At 43.4% G+C, this 19,665-nt stretch overlaps 1 protein-coding gene across 1 annotated transcript in view; it reads left to right on the plus strand.

The window, feature by feature from the left end:
- Positions 1-19,665, plus strand: part of LOC121441899 (FH1/FH2 domain-containing protein 3-like) — a gene marked incomplete at its 5' end in the record, with an annotated part of 239,631 nt that overhangs the window by 152,149 nt on the left and 67,817 nt on the right. The window contains 2 exons of the mRNA XM_041643264.1: positions 11,142-11,276; positions 15,014-15,064. Coding sequence (XP_041499198.1) covers positions 11,142-11,276; positions 15,014-15,064 — 186 coding nt within the window. The remainder of the gene's footprint in view (positions 1-11,141; positions 11,277-15,013; positions 15,065-19,665) is intronic.

Below are 19,665 nucleotides of genomic sequence, written 5' to 3' on the forward strand. Positions count from 1 at the left end.
TTTTTTTTTTTTTTTTTTTTTTTTTTGGTTTTTCGAGACAGGGTTTCTCTGTGGCTTTGGTGCCTGTCCTGGCACTAGCTCTTGTAGACCAGGCTGGTCTCGAACTCAAAGAGATCCGCCTGCCTCTGCCTCCTGAGTGCTGGGATTAAAGGCGTGTGCCACCATCGCCCGGCTCAGGGACTCCTCTTCTAAACTCAATGTATCTTCTCTCCTCTCTCCTTATGTGATTCTTTTTATATTCCAAGACCAAAGAAAATTACATTTGTCCCATATAAAGCCCCTGAGTTGTTCACATTGAACATATTGTGGATATATACTCTTGTCCCTCTATTTCAGCTTTTGGCACTTAATACTTACACATTTATCCCTAGTCTTCTAAACCAGGACTCACTTAACTCCTGTGGTCTAAAACTAAACATGTTGGACCTGTAAAACCTTGCAGTGAGGGCGCTGGAGAGATGGCTCAGTGGTTAAGAGCATTGCCTGCTCTTCCAAAGGTCCTGAGTTCAATTTTCAGCAACCACATGGTGGCTCATAACCATCTGTAATGAGGTCTGGCGCCCTCTTCTGGCCTTCAGGCATACTCATAGACAGAATATTGTATACATAATAAATAAGTATATTAAAAAACTATGCAGTGAAGATGCTCACTTTGTTGAAGACATGGAGACAATTTTAAGTAGGACTGTAGCCCAGAGAACCCAGTGTTCATGTGACTTTCCAAGTGTGTGCTTGCTGGGAGCATTTCATGCTGCCCTGTGTTCTTGGTCTTCTGTCTTCCGGGCTTCCCACTCCAACAGTACTCCTTTCTGCCCGTTCCATGTCCTTCCTGCTAGGTGATCGTTAGCCACAAGTTGTGCTTTCCCATCAAACAACCAGCTCACTGTCCTCTTCCTATACCTTTGCCTAATAACAAGTACATGGACTGCTTGAAACCTCTCTTCCTGTTTTCTTCCTGTGGACAGTGCATAGTTTTCCTCCCTTTCCTTCCTACAAAGTTTATTAGAGATGGGTTGATGGGGATATCAGAATTAGCCAGTAAGGGCTAGAGCTAATGGGCCAAGCAGTGTTTAAATGAATACAGTTTGTGTGTTGTTATTTCTGGTGTAAAGCTAGCCGTGCGGGAGCTGGGCGGGACGAAAAGCAGGCCAGCAGCTCCCACAACAGAATTTTGCTATGTTAAAGTTAAGCCTTTCCTTTTTGTTTGAACAGAAAAAGGGGAAATGATGGAGGAAGGTCATTGGTTAAGTAATAAAGAAACTGCTTGGCTTCATAGGTTAAAACATAGGTGGGAGGAGTAAACAGAACAGAATGCTGGGAGGAAGAGGAAGTGAGCTCAGAGGCCATGCTCCCCTCTCCCTGGCAGACACGATGTAGCAAGACACCAGGTCAGACATGCTGAATCTTTCCTGGTAAGACCGGTGCTACACAGTTTATTAGAGATGGGTTGATGGGGATATCAGAATTAGCCAGTAAGGGCTAGAGCTAAAGGGCCAAGAAGTGTTTAAATGAATACAGTTTGTGTGCTGTTATTTCCCAGTTCTTTAGTACTGTACACTTCCGCTTTCCCCACCATTCCCTCCATGCCCAGCAATGAGAAGTAACTAAGTGTTGTCTTATAATAGAGGCTCCTGTGCTTCTGGCTTGCTTTTGGACATGCTGTGTACAGGGGACACTAGTCCTAAAGACCCATGGTTTGCATATAGCAGCCGTGTGTGTGCCTTGTGCTTGGACATGCTAATGCAGCATTGCTGGAATCACACCCAGTCCTTAGCTTCCTATGGCTTACATATGTATGTACAGAAAAAGGAGTCACCAAATATAGTTTCCATTGTCATAACTACTACGAAGAAAATGAGCCTTCATAGAAGAGCCAGGAAAAGATGGGACATCTAGGATTGGTGGTATAGCTTAGTGGTAGAGAGCTAGTCTCACCTGAATGAGGCCCTAGGTTCAGTGCCAGTACTTTGAATACACACACACACACACACACACACAGAGAGAGAGAGAGAGAGAGAGAGAGAGAGAGAGAGAGAGAGAGAGATTACATTGACCTTAAAACTGTATGGGCTTGCATACCTATACACATATATATCATACACACATGAAAGGAAGGAAGGAAGGAAGGAAGGAAGGAAGGAAGGAAGGAGGAGGGAGGGAGGGAGGGAAGGAGGGAGAGAGGGAGGAAGGAAGGAAAGAAAGGAAGGAAGAGAAGGAAGGAAAGGAAGGAAGGAAGGAAGTAAAGGAAGGAAGGAAGGAAGGAAGGAAAAAAGGAAGGAAGGAAAGGTGAGAGAGAGGGAGAATAGGCCATGCAGTAGGGAGAGCCTTCTTTCAGAGGGATACCCTTCAAGGAGTATGGGAAATTGAGCTAGCTGCCAACATTGCTTTACTGGTGAGGGTTGGAGGCAAGGGGCAGACAGTCAAGAGGAGCTGAGGAGATGGGATGAGTCTATACCTTTCTTTAAACCATGGTCTAGAAGAGCTGGACAGGATGTGAGACTGGGGAATGGCATGGAGTGAATCTGGTGTTCAGAGATGAGAGAACAGAGGGAGCATTGACCCCAAGTGGGAGACAGGGATGTGCAGGGTGGACATCAGTCTGTCAGCCAACCTGCCAGACAGCTTGTGGCAGTCAGTGCTTCTGGAAGCTGCCAGAATAGTGGAGTCGTGAAGCTGTGCAAGGGGGACCTGGAGCCGTGACAAGAGAGGACTGGCCTCCTTTTGTGCTGGAGAACTCAGGGTCTTGGACAGAAGGCTGGAAAGTCAGAAGGGAGGAGAAAACGGGCAAGATTTGCTCAGTGCTAAGGTCAGGGCCAGCAACAGCAGCCAGCAGATGGCTGAAGCCTGAGGACAGCAGGGCCTGAAGGAATGGCCCTGTGCCTTCTCATGAGCCAGTCAGGTAACCTGAGACTCCTTGGGGGACCAACCTCCCTGCGTGAATCCTCTGATTCCCACCCATGGCCTGGAAGCTCAGTACTGCACAGAAACCAAGTGTGTAGCCTGCTGAAGAAGACACCAGGACCAGTGCCAGCCTTCTGGACAGCGGGTGTCCTCGGGGTCGCTGCAGTGGTGACAGTGGAGGGCAGCAGCATGTTCTTGGCGTTAGCTCCGGGACTTGTTTCCTCACTGTTTTACTGGCTGCAGCCCAGATGTGAAAGGTGTTTACATTTCCTGACCTAGGGTACTCTAGTTTGGTTGCTGAGTGTCCACCAAAGGATCAAGTGTTAATGGCTTGGTGCTCCTGGGAGGGAGTTGGGCCCTTAGGAGGTGGAGCCTAGAGAAAGGCCTTAAGGTCATTGGGGACATGTTCTCTAGAAGGATTATGGATCCCCTAGCTCTTTCCCTTCTCTCTTCCTGGCTGTGTGAAGTGAGCAGTTTGGGCCTGCCACCTGAACTGGGGCGCTGGATAGCACAGTGCCCCAGCTGTGAGCTACGACAGTCCTGGGCAGAAGTTACTGCCCTTGCCACTTCCTCCTTTATTCCCCAGGTCATGTGACACTCAGTTTCACAGTCAGGTGGGGGAGCCATCCCACTGCTCGGTGTAATTATCCTCATTCTACTGTTCTGTGATCATATAAATCTTTGTGGAAAAATTGCATTTTCCCCTTGTGAATTAAGTGATAATTTGAAATATCAGACGCAGTGAAGACTTCACTTGGCTTTTTGTTAATATTTAATTAGAGATTACATTTTTATGTGGGAAACATTTGCTTCTTTTACCAATAAGATTTTATTTCACTTGAACCAATCAAAGGATATTGTTCCCAACCATTTTCACAGTAAAATTGACAAATGAAAATTCCATAGGAATTCTGTCATATATGTCCCAGCAAAGCCATTCGCACCACCAAGGTAATGCACGTGGGTGCATCTCTCACCTTCAATAATACTCTCATGCCTCCCTAAGCAACCACCATCATTATGGATTCAGTTGCATGTTTAAATGAGGTTTCTGTTAACATGATGTTATATTCTCCTGAGGGATTGGCACAACTCCTTTCTAAATAGTCTTTAGAATTTGCCCATGAAGACAACTGGACTTTTCTTCTTGCAAAGCTTGTAACCATACGTTTCATTTCTTCAACAGATGCTCCTCCACTATGAACAGTTAAGGTTCTCCTTTCCTTTTTCTTTGTCTTTCAGAGGTTTTTAGTTGATCAAGTTAATTAGCCACCCTCGTCTATAGTTGCCTCTTGTTCCTTCAGTAGCTATATGTGTTACAGTGATGTCATCTCTCTGTGCTTGGTACTGTTGTTTTATGTCCTTTTTCATTATCTTTCTGGCTAGAGGCTTATACATTTTATCAAGCTCAAAAATATTTTTATGTTTTCTTAAATTTTTTAAAAGTCAAATAGAATATTATCACTTTCCCATTCCCTTCCTCTCTACAGCCCCTCCCAGCAATGCCCACTTGAACCACTTTCCATGCCTCTCCTCAACTCCCACGTTGATAGCCTCTTTTTCTTCTGATTATTATTGCATACATATATGGAACATATATATGTATGTGTGCATGTACAATTACATATAAATAAAACCTGCTGGGTCCATTTTTTTCTGTATGTATAGTTCCAAGGCTGGTTGCCTTTGGCAACCAGTAAGGGGGTTCATCCCTGGGAAAGGCTAATTCTGCTTCTCCCAGTAGTCATTAGCTGTCTCTAGTTCTTTATCTGGGGCGGGGCCCCCAAGCTTTCCTCTTTACATGTTTATGTGTCCATTAATATTGCCATTGTTCCCATCTTATTCATGTGGCCATTTCTGAGAGAGACTAGTTCACAGCCGACTTCCCAGTGCTCTTGTGCTTACAGCATTTCCATCCCCATTTTGGAGATTTTCCCTGAACCACAGATACAGGAACTGAGATGTACTTGTGCCCAATTGGGCTGGACTCTCTGAGATCCGTTGCTCTCTGCATTGTGTCCAGTTGTAGTTTTCTGTGATGGTCTTCATTTGTCAGACTTCTTTGCTAAGAGAAGGCAACTATATACCCTTATATCATCTGTAGATATAAGGAGAAGATTTAGGATGTAGGATGAGATTATGCTTGTCTAGCAGAGTGGTAATAGATTCTTTTTTAAGGCCCATGACCTTCCATAGGAAGCTGCTAGATTTCTACTATCCGGTGTGACTTTCCTCCTGTTGAGTGTGCCTCAAGTCCAATTAGACAGCTGTTGATTGCCACTGATGATATGAGTGCCGCTTATTGTACCTTTATCCAAGTCTTGCCATGTTGGTCATTGTCGAGATTCTATAAATTGCTTTTGGTAGAATGGTCATTTTCACAATATTATTTCTACAAATCCATGAACAAGGATGCCTTTCCATTTTCTAGTGTCTATCTTATTTGTAGGTGGAACTTTCTGTCCCGCTTGCAAGCTCCCAAATGAATGACACAGAAACTTGTTATTAATTGTAAAAGCTTAACCATAGCTTAGGTTTATTACTAAATCACTCTTACAACTTAACCCATTTTTATCAATCTATGTATTGCCACATGACTCAACACTTTATCTGTCTTCCAACCTGTCTTGTTCTCCCTGTGTCTCCTGGCAACCTCACCTTTCTTCTTCCCAGAGTTCTCTGTGTCTGACTGTCCCTCCTATACCTCCTACCTAGCTAGTGATTGTTTAGTTTTTAATTAAATCGATGAGAAGGTGCCTTGGCAAAGATACTTCATGGTATAAAAAGAGATTATTCCACAACACTCTTTCTTCAAATGTTTTAAGTTTTTGTTATAGAGATCTTTCCTATCCTTGGTTAGGTTTATTTCAAGACAATTGATTGTCTTCGGTGCTATTGTAAATAGGAGTGCTTCCATGATCTCTTTCTTAGTGTGTTTGTTGTTGTATGGAAGACTACCGATTTCTAAAGTTGATTTTTGTGCCCTGATTCTTTGCTGAAATTGTTGAATGTTTCTGAGTGTTTTCTGTATATTCTGTAAATTTTTGTATAATATCATCTGCAAATAAGGATAATTTGACTTTGTCTATTCTTTTTGTGTCTCTTTCATTTCCTTCTCTTGCCTTATTTCTCCAGTTAGTGTTTCCAGAACTGTTTTTAAAAAGGAGTGGAGGTAGTGGACAGCTCTGCCTCATTCCTGACTTTAATAATATTGCTTTGAGTTTTTCTCCATTTAGGATAATATTGGCTGTACATATCTCCGATTTTAACTAATGCGAGTTGGTAACCAAGAGGCTTGATTAAAAGGGCAGTAAAATATATCATGCCATCTCTCCTTACCTTGTCTTAGAAGCATTTATAGAAATCCATGGCATATTAAATACCAAAAATTGCTAGCCATTTCCATGTCTAAAAACATATTCAACAATCTAAATATATATAATAAAATGACTAAAATGCCTAATAAAGGAAGAAATAAAACATTCAGTTTTGTAGTTGTATAGCTCTGTATAGAAAAATACATTAGTCTAAAGGGCAACTTAAAATGTCAATTACAAAATATTTACATTTTTATAAACACTAACAGAAACACTGCGTAAATCTGCAGGCTGTTAGACGCTGCAGTGGCGGCTCTGGCTTCTGTGAGTTCCGCTATGAAAAGAATAATGTGTTTGACCTTTACAAACTCCTTGTAACTTCCTCAGGATGTATTCAGAACTGCACATTTGGGACAAAGAGTTCCTGAGGAAGGGGGGTTTTCTTTTTAGTGTATTGCATGTATTTTCAGATAGCTATTTCAACTTGTGTTTCCATAGGAATTTGCTACTTCTACAAACCCATATAAACTAGATAATTCTTGGTGCAATGTAAACAAAATACATTTTCTAGTTTAAATAAAGTATGACTGTCCTCCATGCTCCCCAAAAGAATTATTGATGAAGTTCTCTGCTTTTCATCTCTTTTTTTCTACATTTCTTCTTTGAATTTCATCTCTTTCCCATCAATTTTGACAATAATTTGCCATGTTTACTGTTGTTCTTTGTGCAGTGCATCTGTTTTCTCTGATTGTTTTTAAGATTATCTTTTTGTCATTGATTTTTTTCAATTTGAGTTTGATATGAATTGCTATGGTCTTCTTGATATTTCTTGTATGTGGGGATTAATGAAATTTCTATACATAGTGGTTTATAGTTCTCAGTGTTTGGGAAACTTTTCAGTGTCTATTTCTCTAAAAAAAATTTAATCTCTCCTTTCTTATGATCACTCCAGTTACATGTTGAGTGGTTTTCCAAGCATTATTAGTGTTCTTTGGATTCTTCTTTTTCTTGGAATTTTAGTGTGTTGCTTTTATTGATTTCATTGTTTGTTCAAGTTCACTAATTAGTTTTCTGCATTGCCAATTTACTCTTTTGACTGGGCTCTTACACCTATTGTGTGTGCTTCCTTGGGTATATAAGCTTTAGTTACAAGGACTATTCACATGACTTGGTGTGTGTGTCCTTTCTTTTCCTACATTGGCATTTTTAATCAGTATTTCACAAATCTTGCCTTGTTGGGAACCCAATATTCCTTTATTCTTGGGTTTATTGTGTAATACACCTTTCTGAGGTCTTACACTTTTAGCCCTGTTAGCCCCAGCTGTACCAAGCTGTACCACTTGAGGTCTGTCTCTAGAAGATGCTGTGTGTCCATCTGAATTCACTGTGCAACAAACAAACAAGACTAAGCTGCTGGCTCCTGAGCTTGGCCCAGCAGCTGCAGGCTAGCTGGCAGACTGAGACTGTCTTGAATGATTCTGTTTTAAAAACTGAAGCTAGCATTCCTCTCTCCCGTTTGCCTCAGCTTTGTCTTCAGAAAGACTTCCAATCTCATGTTTAGTCTGTCTGCAGATTCTTAGATCAACAAGGTGCCAATTCATCATCAAAAGGGAAAGATCACTGATGACAGAGAGCCCTCCATCTCCACTTCAGGTCAGATCATCTGTCTTGTGTTCACTCAGCCCAGATCTAAGTCTGTTCGCTAGGAGCTAAGAGGCATCCCAAACCACTCAAGTCATGATTGAACTGGCTGTATCAGCTTGTTGGGCAGAATGCTTTTTTACTGGGAAAGAAGGGATGTCTTTCACAGCGTGGAGCTAAAGGACCTGCTCGTTTCCAAACCTAAGAAATCTAAAAAAAAGAAAAAAGAAACTCTTTTTCACTCTCACGTCTATCATTTCATTTCTTTCTGAAACCAGTCTTGTATTGCTGACATTAGTGTAATTGAAAAATGTTCAATTCCTATGAGAAAAATAATGTCCTTCAAGTTTCTCTTTCCTCTCAAAAACAAACAAACAAACAAACAAAACAAAATCCCTGCGGTCAAATATCAGAAAGAGATAGAGGAAGATATTCCTTATTGCTAATTAGCATGCGGGAGATTTCTGGATCCCTGGTGATAGTGCAAAGTTCCAGGAGGAACATTCCAGGGATCTTCAGCAAGCGTGAAGCTCAGGAAAACACCATCACCCAGACAAGCAGGGATGTGAGTGACAGTAGCCTAGATGGTGAGGGCAGCATTTACCTCAGCTCAGAGGACTCCTGGGAAGACCAAAGCATGAGTCGGCAGATGCTGTGTCCCTGGGAGGAATGGTGTGGTCACACCGCTTCTACTACAAGAGGAAGGCATGTTTTGTAGCACTCTACATAGCATAGGTTGATTTCATATACGGTTCACTTTTGGCTTAACTGTTTAGAATTTTTTCCCCATGTTTGGTATGAGGAAAGGCTCCCTGAATTCTGTGACTGACACCATTTGTACAGGGCCTATCAGTGCCCCTGCTGATGTGTGTTGACATGCGTGTATGATCTAGTAGTGTGTGTGTGTGTGTGTGTGTCTGTCTGTCTGTCTGTCTGTGTGCTAGGCAGTGAGCTCCTTCCATGAATCCATTTCACTTATGAATCAAGATCACATTCACATCTGGCCGCTGTGGTTTGTGAATGGGTTTTAGCATTTCATGAGACAAAGCTCTGCTTTGTTTTATTCAAATTAATAATAACAATAATAGTAAGAACACTAGTCTCAGATCCTCTGCAAAGATTTTAGACTCATTTGTAAAGTTCCCTGAAAATCCCATTTGAGGTGGTGATTTAGATATGGATTAGCTTAAGAGAATCAAATTCTTGGCCTGATTTTATATATTTGTGTATGAAGACAAAATTTAGTAGTGTGTTAAATTTTACAGTTAATGAGGATTTTATTTCAGATTTATCTCCTTACTGTTTATTTTCAATTTAACTGCATTATGATCACATGACATGGGTACTGGTCATCTATCTGTTCATGTTCTTAGTGATCCAATGACAGGTTTTAAATCTTTGTGTGTATAAGAAGAGCATATTTTCTCTATTGCGGGGCATCAGATTGATATACTATATAAATTTATTATATAATATTATATATAAATTATTATATTAATATCCTTAATATCAATCACTATGCAAGAGACTAAAGGAATCCCTTTACACTGTTTGTGCATCAGGTTTACCTGCATATAGCATTTTAAAAATAAAATTGTAAAATTACAGCAGCTCAGAAAATATAGACTCTATACAGCATAGTATGGACTTCTTAGGGTGAAAATTAAATAAATTCTGTCTATGCCTATGTGTCCAGGGCTCATTAAGACATTCCCTGTGAGCCTGGGTTATAAAGATAATGAGTTGCAATCCTCTGTCTTCCCATCCATTTTGTAACTTACATTTACGCGAAGATGACTTGGATGTGTGTGACATGGGATCCCATCTTTCTCAGCACTGAGGAGTGCCATGTCCCCAACTGTGCAAATCTATTGTCTCTGAACTTACATATGTTTTGCCCCCTCTGCGTCCTTGGATAAAGAGACAGTATATTTCAAAGGTGCTTGATCTTATATTTGGAAAACTTAGTTGACAAGCAGAAGCAATAGCTGTTCATGGTGTATTTTATTCCCCAGAGACCCAGCTGACTCCCCAGCTCATCCCCTTTTTACATTTTTGCTGAGTTTCCAGTAACCTCATCTCTCACCCATTCTCTTCCTTGACATTCCTGTGATTTTCATACTAGGCTGCCCACCCCCACATTGAGGCCTCCACTCAGTTGAGAATGGTCTAGTTTTTACATGAACTCTGGCTAGAAATAAGAGCTGGTCTTTGACATACAGAGTGTCCCTGGATGATTCTTAAAACTGAAGAAAATTCCTTAATTGGATTCACTTCTTAAGCCTCTCTCATGTCTTTTCTGTCTGTCTTCCAAGCTCCAGGTTTTCAGATGATGCCATTATTTTGAGATGTACAGAGAAGTTAGTATACGGTAGAATGTGTAAACGGATTAGGCTGAAAGTTGATTGTAGTCAAAGTTCCAACATAGAACTTTAAATATAAATTAAAATTTAAAATAAATTTAAATTTAAATATAAAGGTACCCATCTATTGTATAAATATATGTGCATACATGTAATGGCCCAGCCTGGTCTATATATTTATAGTGGTTCCCATGACTACAACTGATGATCACTTACAGGCCAAGCATGTTGCTTGGTGTTTATATACATTGCCATCTTCAGTCCCACCAATATAGGAAGCAGTTTGCTTATCACCGTCTACAGACAAGGCTTCTCAACTAGAAGGGTTTTAGATGCCCACTGATTGTGTAAGACTACTTGGGTGCTGGTAGACCCTCCATTCAAACCAAGCTGAAGCTTAATTCCTGCTTCTATGCTTTTTTTCCTTCTCTCTCTCTCTCTCTCTCTCTCTCTCTCTCTCTCTCTCTCTCTCTGTGTGTGTGTGTGTGTGTGCATGTGTATAGTATGCATATATGGACATACTTGTTTTCCTACATGTATCGTGTATGTTGGGGAAGTACATATACATATGTGCATACATGTTGGTAGAAGTCCTAAATTGATGTTGAGAATCATCCCCTATGGCTCCTCTACCTTTGCTCACTGAGGCAGGGGATCTCAAAGCCAAGGCTTCTGCTATGGCCCACTTGCTAGCCAGCTTGCTCTGGGGAACCCCCTGTCTCTACCATCCCAGACTGGAATTTACCGGCAGTCTGCCAAACTAATAATTCATCATTTACATGGATTCTAGGCATTTGAGCTCTGGTCCTCACATCCATGGGACAAAAGATTTAACCACTGAATGAATCGTCTCCCCAGGGCCTGCTCCATGTTTCCACCCACAACGAAAGCAACTGAAACATGATTGCTGTGTTTTCAGGTCGTCGTCAAGTAGTCTTCTCACATCCTCCTTTAGGCAGCACCAGGAGTCGCTGGCAGCAGAGAGAGAGCGGAGGCGACAGGAGAGAGAAGAAAGGCTGCAGAGGATAGAGCGGGAAGAGCGGAACAGATTCAAGTAAGGGGCTCCAGACACTTCTGTGCTTTCAGACTTAAGACGGACAGGCGTCCTAAGCGGGTCGGGAAAGGATACATTTGTTCCCCATTCTGTCTGTATCTTGAAGAAGAGAAAGATTCACCTGCAGCAGACTTCTCGGGTGTGGTGTGTTCTGGCTTCCTCTAGCCATGTGGCAGGAAGCACAGACAGCCAAATACAATTAGAGTTCTGTGCAGCCTTGGTCACCATCCGTTAAAGGGGCTTTACCCAGGACACAGAGCCTAATTGCCTCAATGTAATTTGCCATTTCTCCCTGAAGGTCCTCATGTTTTATGCACATTCTGTTAGCTGTAGAAAGAAAATCTTTATTTCCAACTCTCTGGTTCTTTTCTCCCTGTAGTAACCTATATTCATATATGTGGATGTATTATATATAAAATATATTACAATAATTACAAAGTACAACATATATAATACAATAATAATACCATTTATCTTATATAATATGTTTTGCTTTTTCCTGGGGAGAATTTTTGTACCAATTACTCCCAACCTATGCCATGTTCTCTGTGCCCCTCCATGGATGTCTCCCTGGGCATGGCCCATTAAGGTTCCATGTCTTAGCCTCTCTGTTCCCATTGAAGCCAGTGTCCCTCTGCTCCCCCTTTTAGCGGTTCACCTCTTGGCTGTTGTCTGGGCTCAGCTCTCCCCTCCTGAGCTGCACATGCTGCACTTCGCAGAGTGCACAACCCCAAGTTCCTCCTTACATTTCCTCCCTGCCCTTCTTTCTGTCTGTTTTTCCATCCCTCCTTCTCTACCTTTCCCCACCACACTCCTGTACCGTACGCCTTCTTCTCCTCCTCATTATCCCTCCCATAGCATCAACATGTTCCCTCTCTTCCTGTGTCTCCCCCTTTCTGTTTCCCATCTCATCAGTTTAGTTTCTTTGGCAAAGTCTCCCAATGATGATGCTAGTTTAGAGGACATAAGGCATGATCAGTGAGAACTTATAGATTCAGTGACTTCTGGCTTTCCCCAGAGGCCAAGAACATGTGTCATTGTAGAAATGATCCAAATATGATCAGAATCGTAACGCTGCATCGTGGCCACTTCCTAATTCATGCGGAGACACCCAGAGTCTCTTGGTGGAAGGGTGAGCCTGGCTTTGGTGAGAGAGGATGAGTAGGTGGCATGAAGTTAACCAACATCATTTTCTGCCGCACTTGTACGGTGTACTGTGAGCTGCCAGATTTCTACCAAATGATACCTGGAAACGCCAACCTGTCTGCACCCCTTCTGAGGCAGTTCCAGAAGTGGTTTATAAGATCCAATTTTTAAAACCTCTGGGACAAGTTAAATGCTTCTTGATTTATGGATCTCTGAGAAATCCCATATTTTACCACCAATTAGCAGCTGGGAATTTGCCTCAAAATATGTGGAAAATTCCGGTATTAAGTTATGCATCAAAAGTCTTATTGAAAATCCCTTACACCCACAAAACCAAACAAGGTGCAGAGTGATTTCCAGGGAATAACCCAAGGTTTTCTCTGACCTTCACACACACACACACACACACACACACACACACAAATAAGGTGCATAGTGACTTCTGAGGAATAACCCAAGGTTGTCCTCTGACCTTCATGCACACATACACACAGTAGAGAAAGAAACAGGGACAGACACATACATTACAGAGACAGAAAGACAGAGACAAGGAATACAAGAACAAGGAACTTCCTGAGGCACAACCCGCCCATCTCTGATTTGAACATGTGTAGCTCCTAGCATAAATAGCAAGCCCAGCTCTGAGGACTAGCTAGAGAGAGGACTATCACCCAGGCCCCATAATGGCTGCTGGGTGGCACACAGTGCCTGATAGAACACGGTAGAAACACCTGAGACCTGAGCTAACACGGGCGCCAACATCAGAAGCTGCTTCAGAACTCACAGGGGAACCCAACCTCTTTGATTAGCTGCAAAGACAAAACGAGAATGAGTATCATTTTTAGTCCTCAGGATCTTGTTGTAGGTTGAAGATGTACAGATGCAGTGTAAAACAGTCCGTCACAAACAGCTAGGGAAATTTTAGACAAAGAAGAAAGAATGAGCCGGGCGGTGGTGGCGCACGCCTTTAATCCCAGCACTTGGGAGGCAGAGGCAGGCAGATCTCTGTGAGTTCGAGACCAGCCTGGTCTACAAGAGCTAGTTCCAGGACAGGCTCCAAAACCACAGAGAAACCCTGTCTCGAAAAACCAAAAAAAAAAATAATAATAATAAAAGAAGAAAGAATGAAAAGCTGATAACTACAGAGGAGACGCGGATGGCGTTGTTATCAGGCCGATTTGAAAAGAGCTATTGTGGATGTGCTCCAAGAGGAAGGGCAGACACATCTCTGCCACAAGCTATTCTTGGAAATAATTGATCTATATGACAAACTATATTAGAATTCATTCCCGTTATATTACAGTGGAATGATAGAGTAAGGCCTTTTACTAGTAAGACTTAAAATAAAAGAGTACGAGAAGTATGCTTGAAATAACTGAAAAGACAAGGCTTTGTGAAGATCCGAAGAAGAGCCAGCTAGAAATACACTGAAATAACTGAAACATGGGAAAAATAAGGAATTCATTGGATGAGCCAGGCAGCAGAATTGAGATGAGGGAGGAAGGCCAGTTTGGAAACCAAGTGTGAGAAAGAAGTCTTAGAAACCCTTGGAGTAGCACCCGAATCCCTAACATTTGTGTCGCTGGATCCCAGTAAAGCAGGAAGAGGGGCTGAAAACACATAACATTCGAACCCATGTTGTACACACATCTACATGCATGCAGACTGGGGACTGGCCCCGATATCCCGTCTTCAGAGATGGTTTACCACCAGTCACCCTTTGCTCTGGTGTTCACGTGATTATCACTTGTCATTTAAGTGTGCAGAGAGAACCAGGTCAAGTGACCCCCTTTCTACGAAGAACGCTAGTCACCTCTCCGCAGGTGACAGTTAGTCACAGTGACCACGACTCCACATTTGAGACTGTGAATGGAAAGGGAAGTCAAGAGGGAAGCACAGAAAGCTGAGAGCCTCCGCTCCCCAGGGCTGATGCTTGCTCGGGCAGCCCAGCCACCTCTCAGTTGCTGAGTGAAGTGTTCAGGTGCCTCGGAACCTCTGCACACCTCAGAGTCACCCTCTGGCTTCGGGTGCTTTAGTGATAAAGCTTTAAGTTGTGGGTTGGAATACTGTGTTTCTAGCTCGGAAGGCACAGCACATCTGATCCTTGCTGCATTCTCCCCAGTTTACACCCGCTTTCGTCTCTCTGATGTTGTGTCCTTATGTCCAGTGGAGACGATGCTGAACAGACTCTTCAGGAAAACAGTCTGCTGAAAGGCAAGCGGCCAGCTAGTCCTAAACTTAGATTCGAACTGGAACCTCACCAGTAAGACCAGAAACATGAAACATTAAAATTGAACAATATTGGACATATCATGGGTGTAAATAAAGGCGAAAGCACCAAGTCAGGCCTCCTGGTGGCCTTGGGTGAGAACAGAACACTGGGTAGTCCCTGAGTGAGCCTGATGTTTTCCTGCTCTTCTGACTTCTTTGCCATTTTGTTGGAAAAAAAAATCCGTTGTGTTTAGCATGTTTGAAGTAGCCTCTAGACTTTTAACATCCAATTATTTTAGTTTTAATAATTGCTACTTAATCTTATGAACCTCTAAGTCTATTTTTCTCCTCTTTTCCTTTGTTCTGAACATTTCCGCTAGCCGGGAATATCTAGACAAAAGAGAGGAGCAAAGACAAGCAAGAGAAGAAAGGTGCGTACGTTTTCTTCACTTTGTAACGAGGTGTCACTTGACTTTGCACTGTTAACCAAGCATGCAGAGCCCTCTGAGATGCATTAACCTCGTCTTATCATTGCACGGCTGGTACTTGCAAACGCCTGTCCTCCTTACTTTATATGCTGAGAAAACTGGATTTGTGGTAGATGTGGCAGCTGACAGACATCAGAGATCAAAAGAGGCCTAGAGTGACCATCATGGCAAAATTTTTGCTCCAAAACCCTCCTCAAAATGAGCATATTATCATCTCCATCTTGACATATGATCGCTACCGTCATGTGTCACAATAATGGAGATGTGTTCTGAAAACTCCGTCGCTGGATGACTTTTGTCCTTGTCTGAATATCTTCGTGAGCACTAGCAAACAAAGATGGCAGCGCCAACACTAGGCACTAACTGCTCACGGACTCTCATTCCATGAGTAATCCATAACTGACCAAACACTACAATGCATCCATTAATCACACTGGAGGCCCCTGAGCCTGGCTTAGGCATTCTTAGTATGTGTTCCAGGTCACTTGGTCCATATTCATTTAATAATTGAGCACACGCGCCATGCCAGATATTGTCCCCAGTGTGCAGAAGACCCTTGAATTTTATAACTGATCAGTTCCCTTCCTCCTGAAATACTCTCCGTCCTACATGGAAGGAACCATTCTCAAACAGCCGCTGAAGTATTTGGTACTCACAGTGGGCACTGAGGAATAAAGTATAGAATGAATGAATAAATGACACCCTGCAGGAGGGCTCAGAGGGTAATGGCACTCGCTGCCAAGCCTGATGAACTGAGTTTGATCTCTGGGACCCACATGATGGAGAGATCCAACTTCTGCTCTCTGCAAGTTTTCCTTTGACCCCCCCATATGCATTTAGTGCACCAGAGGAAGAGAGAGAGAGAGAGAGAGAGAGGAAGAGGAGGAAGAGGAGGGGAGGGGAGAGGAGAGGAGAGAGAAGACGATGTAGTTTTAAAAATAAACAAATGACTTAACAACCTAGCAGCTTTATTTGAAGTCTTCAGGCTGCAGACTTAGTCCATTTTATTTTTTATGTGTATGGGTGTTTTGGCTGCATGGATATCTGTGCACCATATGCATGTCTGGTGCCCTCAGAGGCTAGAAAAGGACGTCAGATCCCCTGAGACTATAGTTACAAACTATTGTGAGCTGCCATGTAGGGTTTGAGGATAGAATATTGGTCTTTTGAAAGAGCAGCCAGTGCTCTTCACTGCTGAATCATCTCCCCAGCCTCATTTCATTAATTTAACTCCATTTAAAACGGTCAAGTTCACATATTAAGTGTGTGATAACTTGAGATAAACAAGGGACACTGGTCCTGGATGTCGACAGGCGGTTTTTACCCCTTCCCCACTACAGCCTGCAGTTACTAACTCTGTCACCAGATGGCGATATAGTATGCGGAGAGGGATAGGCTCAGTTTATGCCTTTTGTACTGGAGCCTAGGGGGAGCCTCACCATTTCTGGCCTGTGCCAATGGGATGTGGAATTGCGCTAATGTTTTAGACACCATCAGCTAAATAGATCAAGACAGTCTGAGTCAGGCAACAGCGGAGACTGTCTGTGCTCAATTAAAAAATTAGATGCTTAAGTCAGTCTCATGAATAAAACATTGGTTTATTTCCTACATTCTATTAGATTACTGTCATCCTAATCACCAGTGGTGGCCAGTAAAGCCAGAGCGAAAGGTGCTGGAGACAAAGCAACGAACTTCTCTTTGTCTGCTGAACTTCAGAGAAAGAGGAGACATACCCTTATTGAAGGACTCTTGACTTTTTGCCTGGGGTTAGAGAATTTTGAATGTTTTTATGTTTAGTTTTTCTTGGAGAGAGTCTGTACTTTGGAGCTTCTGACAGATAGACTGTCAGATTATGTCCACACAGGCAAGGGAGGCTTGGTGGCTTATTCTGGGAATGTCAATCTACGTCCACACAAGCAAGGTTCCCTGGCTCCTACAGGGAATGTCCAGTGTGTAGTCAAGAGTCAAGGTCAGAACTGGGCTCAGGCCGACTTCACAGAGCTCTCTAGCTATTCCCCATTCAGGCTTTTGCTTATTGCTGGCATATTCGCTACTTATTTATTTATTTAAGAAAACAAACTATCTTTTTTCATTTTATATACCAATCCCAGTTCCCACTCCCTCTCCTCCTCCCATTCCCTCCACTTAACCCCCACTGTGCCCATCCATTCCTTAGAGAGGGTAAGGCACATTGCTTTGAGGAAGGACCAAGGTCCTCCCTACTATATCTAGGCTGAGCAAGGTATCCATCCAAAAAGAATAGGTTCCCTAAAAGCCAGTACAAGCAGTAGTGATAAATCCTAGTGCCACTACCAGTGACCCCCCACCCAGTCTGTACCAGCTTGTCACTCGCCTCTCCCGCTCCTGCTCTGCACTTGATCTCCTCTTCTCTTCTCCCAGAATGCCCCTCTACACAGCAGGTGGTCACCTCAGCAGGTGCAAGAGCAGCTCTCTATGGCTGTACTGTAGCCCTCCCCCACATCCTACCTCTCAGTTTACACAGGGTTCAGTAAACAGAGCCAGGCAGACCCCCACAGTCTGAGCCAGCCCTTTTTCTTGTTTCAGTTTGACTCATCTGAGGAAACAAGGGGGTCCCAGGAAAAAAGCAGAATGGAAGATTGGGGGTGCGTGCATGACGATGATGGTCCAGGAACCATGAGAAAGGACACTGCATGCTGCTGGAGGCCCAGAGATATCAGAGGGCTTGAGCTCAATGGGAGGGACACCTGGGTAGGAGGACAGTAGGGAAAGTCATAGTGAATAGGACTGGCTCATACAGGGTGTGTGTGTGTGGCTCAGTGAAGAGACTGAGCAAAAAAAAATCTGGTCTGGCCCTGCCCTGGTGTATCTTCTGGGTGTCAGAGCTATTCCAAACATTTATTTACCTCTCCCAGTGTACCGTGAGCTGCAGGAGGGTGGAATATTTTTCTTGTTTGTTATTAATCCCTTAATACCTACTATGGTCCTGAGCACATAACAGACACATTGAACAAACGTTCACTAGACAAATGAAAAGATGATCGCATAAACAAAGGAGACAGGCACAGCAGAGCAGGGGTAGATGGAGGAGCCGAGGTAAGCGGTTGAGCTGCACATCATAGGTCGTGCTTCTGGCCGCAGCCTCATCGTGGTTGTATGGTTGGTGTTGCTTCACAAGGCGTTAGGGACCTGTGGTCAGAAGGGACAGTCACCTCATGAGCTAGTGACTCCCAGGACGATGTGTTTGAGCCCTTGAGTGCATGGCTGTAAGAGTCACTGTGGATGCAAAGGTCATGCCATAGGTCTAGCTTCCTGCCCAGGATGCTGGAAGTTCCTGTGTGTCACATGACATTCCTCACTGTGAGCTGTGACTTTGATGTGGACCAGCCTGCCACCCTCATCTCTCCAGTCCTTGCAGACAAACACTGCTGCTGCTCTTCCAGGAGAGTAAATGCTCCGGATCCGCATGGGCCCAGGGCAGCCCTGTTAAACTAAAGACGCGTGAGCTGGGGCTGTAAAGGCGGTTCCGTGCTTTAGAGCACTTGTTGCTTTCACAGAGGACACAGGTTCGGTTCCCAGCACCCACAAGGCGACTCACAACCATCTGTGACTCCGGTTCCAGGGGATCTCACTTCCCTCTTCTGACCTCCCCAGACACCAGGAACATGTGTGACGCATGCATACGCATATAGACAAACACTCATATGCATACAGTAAATAAACCTAAAAAAGTTACTTTAAAGAGTGTGTATGTATACCACATACACTTATCAAATACTTGACCACTTCAGGCATTTAAATGTATGGGCCAGTAATGTGAGGTATAGTCTCACAATTATATAGCTATAAGTCTCATTGTGTAAACTGAAGCTGTACCCCTGCTGACCCGCGCTGTTCTCCCCAGCCTAGAAATAAATATCCTCTTGTTACCCTAGAAATAAATATCCTCATTTTTGGGGGACAATTCTAGTTAAGTCTTTTGGCTCGTCTGTCCCATACATTTTTGGCAATGGCCTTTATGCACCTATGCACAGTCAGGAGTAGTCTTTGTGAATGTCTAACAATCTCTCGGAAGAGCAGCCCTTTCGATTCTTGTCAGAAACTGATCTGAACCCACTGGCTGGCAGCCCCTGCCTGCCAACCAAGCTGCCCACAGAATATGGTGTGGATAGACCAGATAAAAGGCCAGAATGGGTTGGTCGGATCACGTGTGAGACAAGATGTAGCCATCTAGGGAGCCAGTGGTTTTGTTCCGTTTGGTTTTTAATGGTTGAGTTGGCCTCTTGGCTCGAAGCCTTTCGTGTGAGAATGTGATTCCTGGGATGCTGACTTTTCTGCTCTGGGGTTCACATCTCCTAGACTACCCCTTTTAGCCGGGCAGACAGAGTAGAGCCTTTCTGAGGACAGCTCTGTCTCTTCTCTCTCTCTCTCTCTCTCTCTCTCTCTCTCTCTCTCTCTCTCTGAGGCAGCACTCTGCACCAAGTTTTGGGTGTTAGCATCCCGTCACTGCTCCTCGCAGGAAAGCAGACCCACTGGCCAGTGAGATGGGGCACGTGCCGCCCTAG

The sequence above is a fragment of the Microtus oregoni genome, unplaced genomic scaffold, assembly GCF_018167655.1.
Source record: "Microtus oregoni isolate MIOR12 unplaced genomic scaffold, Mior012 000083F_ref0000379, whole genome shotgun sequence".
NCBI classification, from domain to species: domain Eukaryota; kingdom Metazoa; phylum Chordata; class Mammalia; order Rodentia; family Cricetidae; genus Microtus; species Microtus oregoni.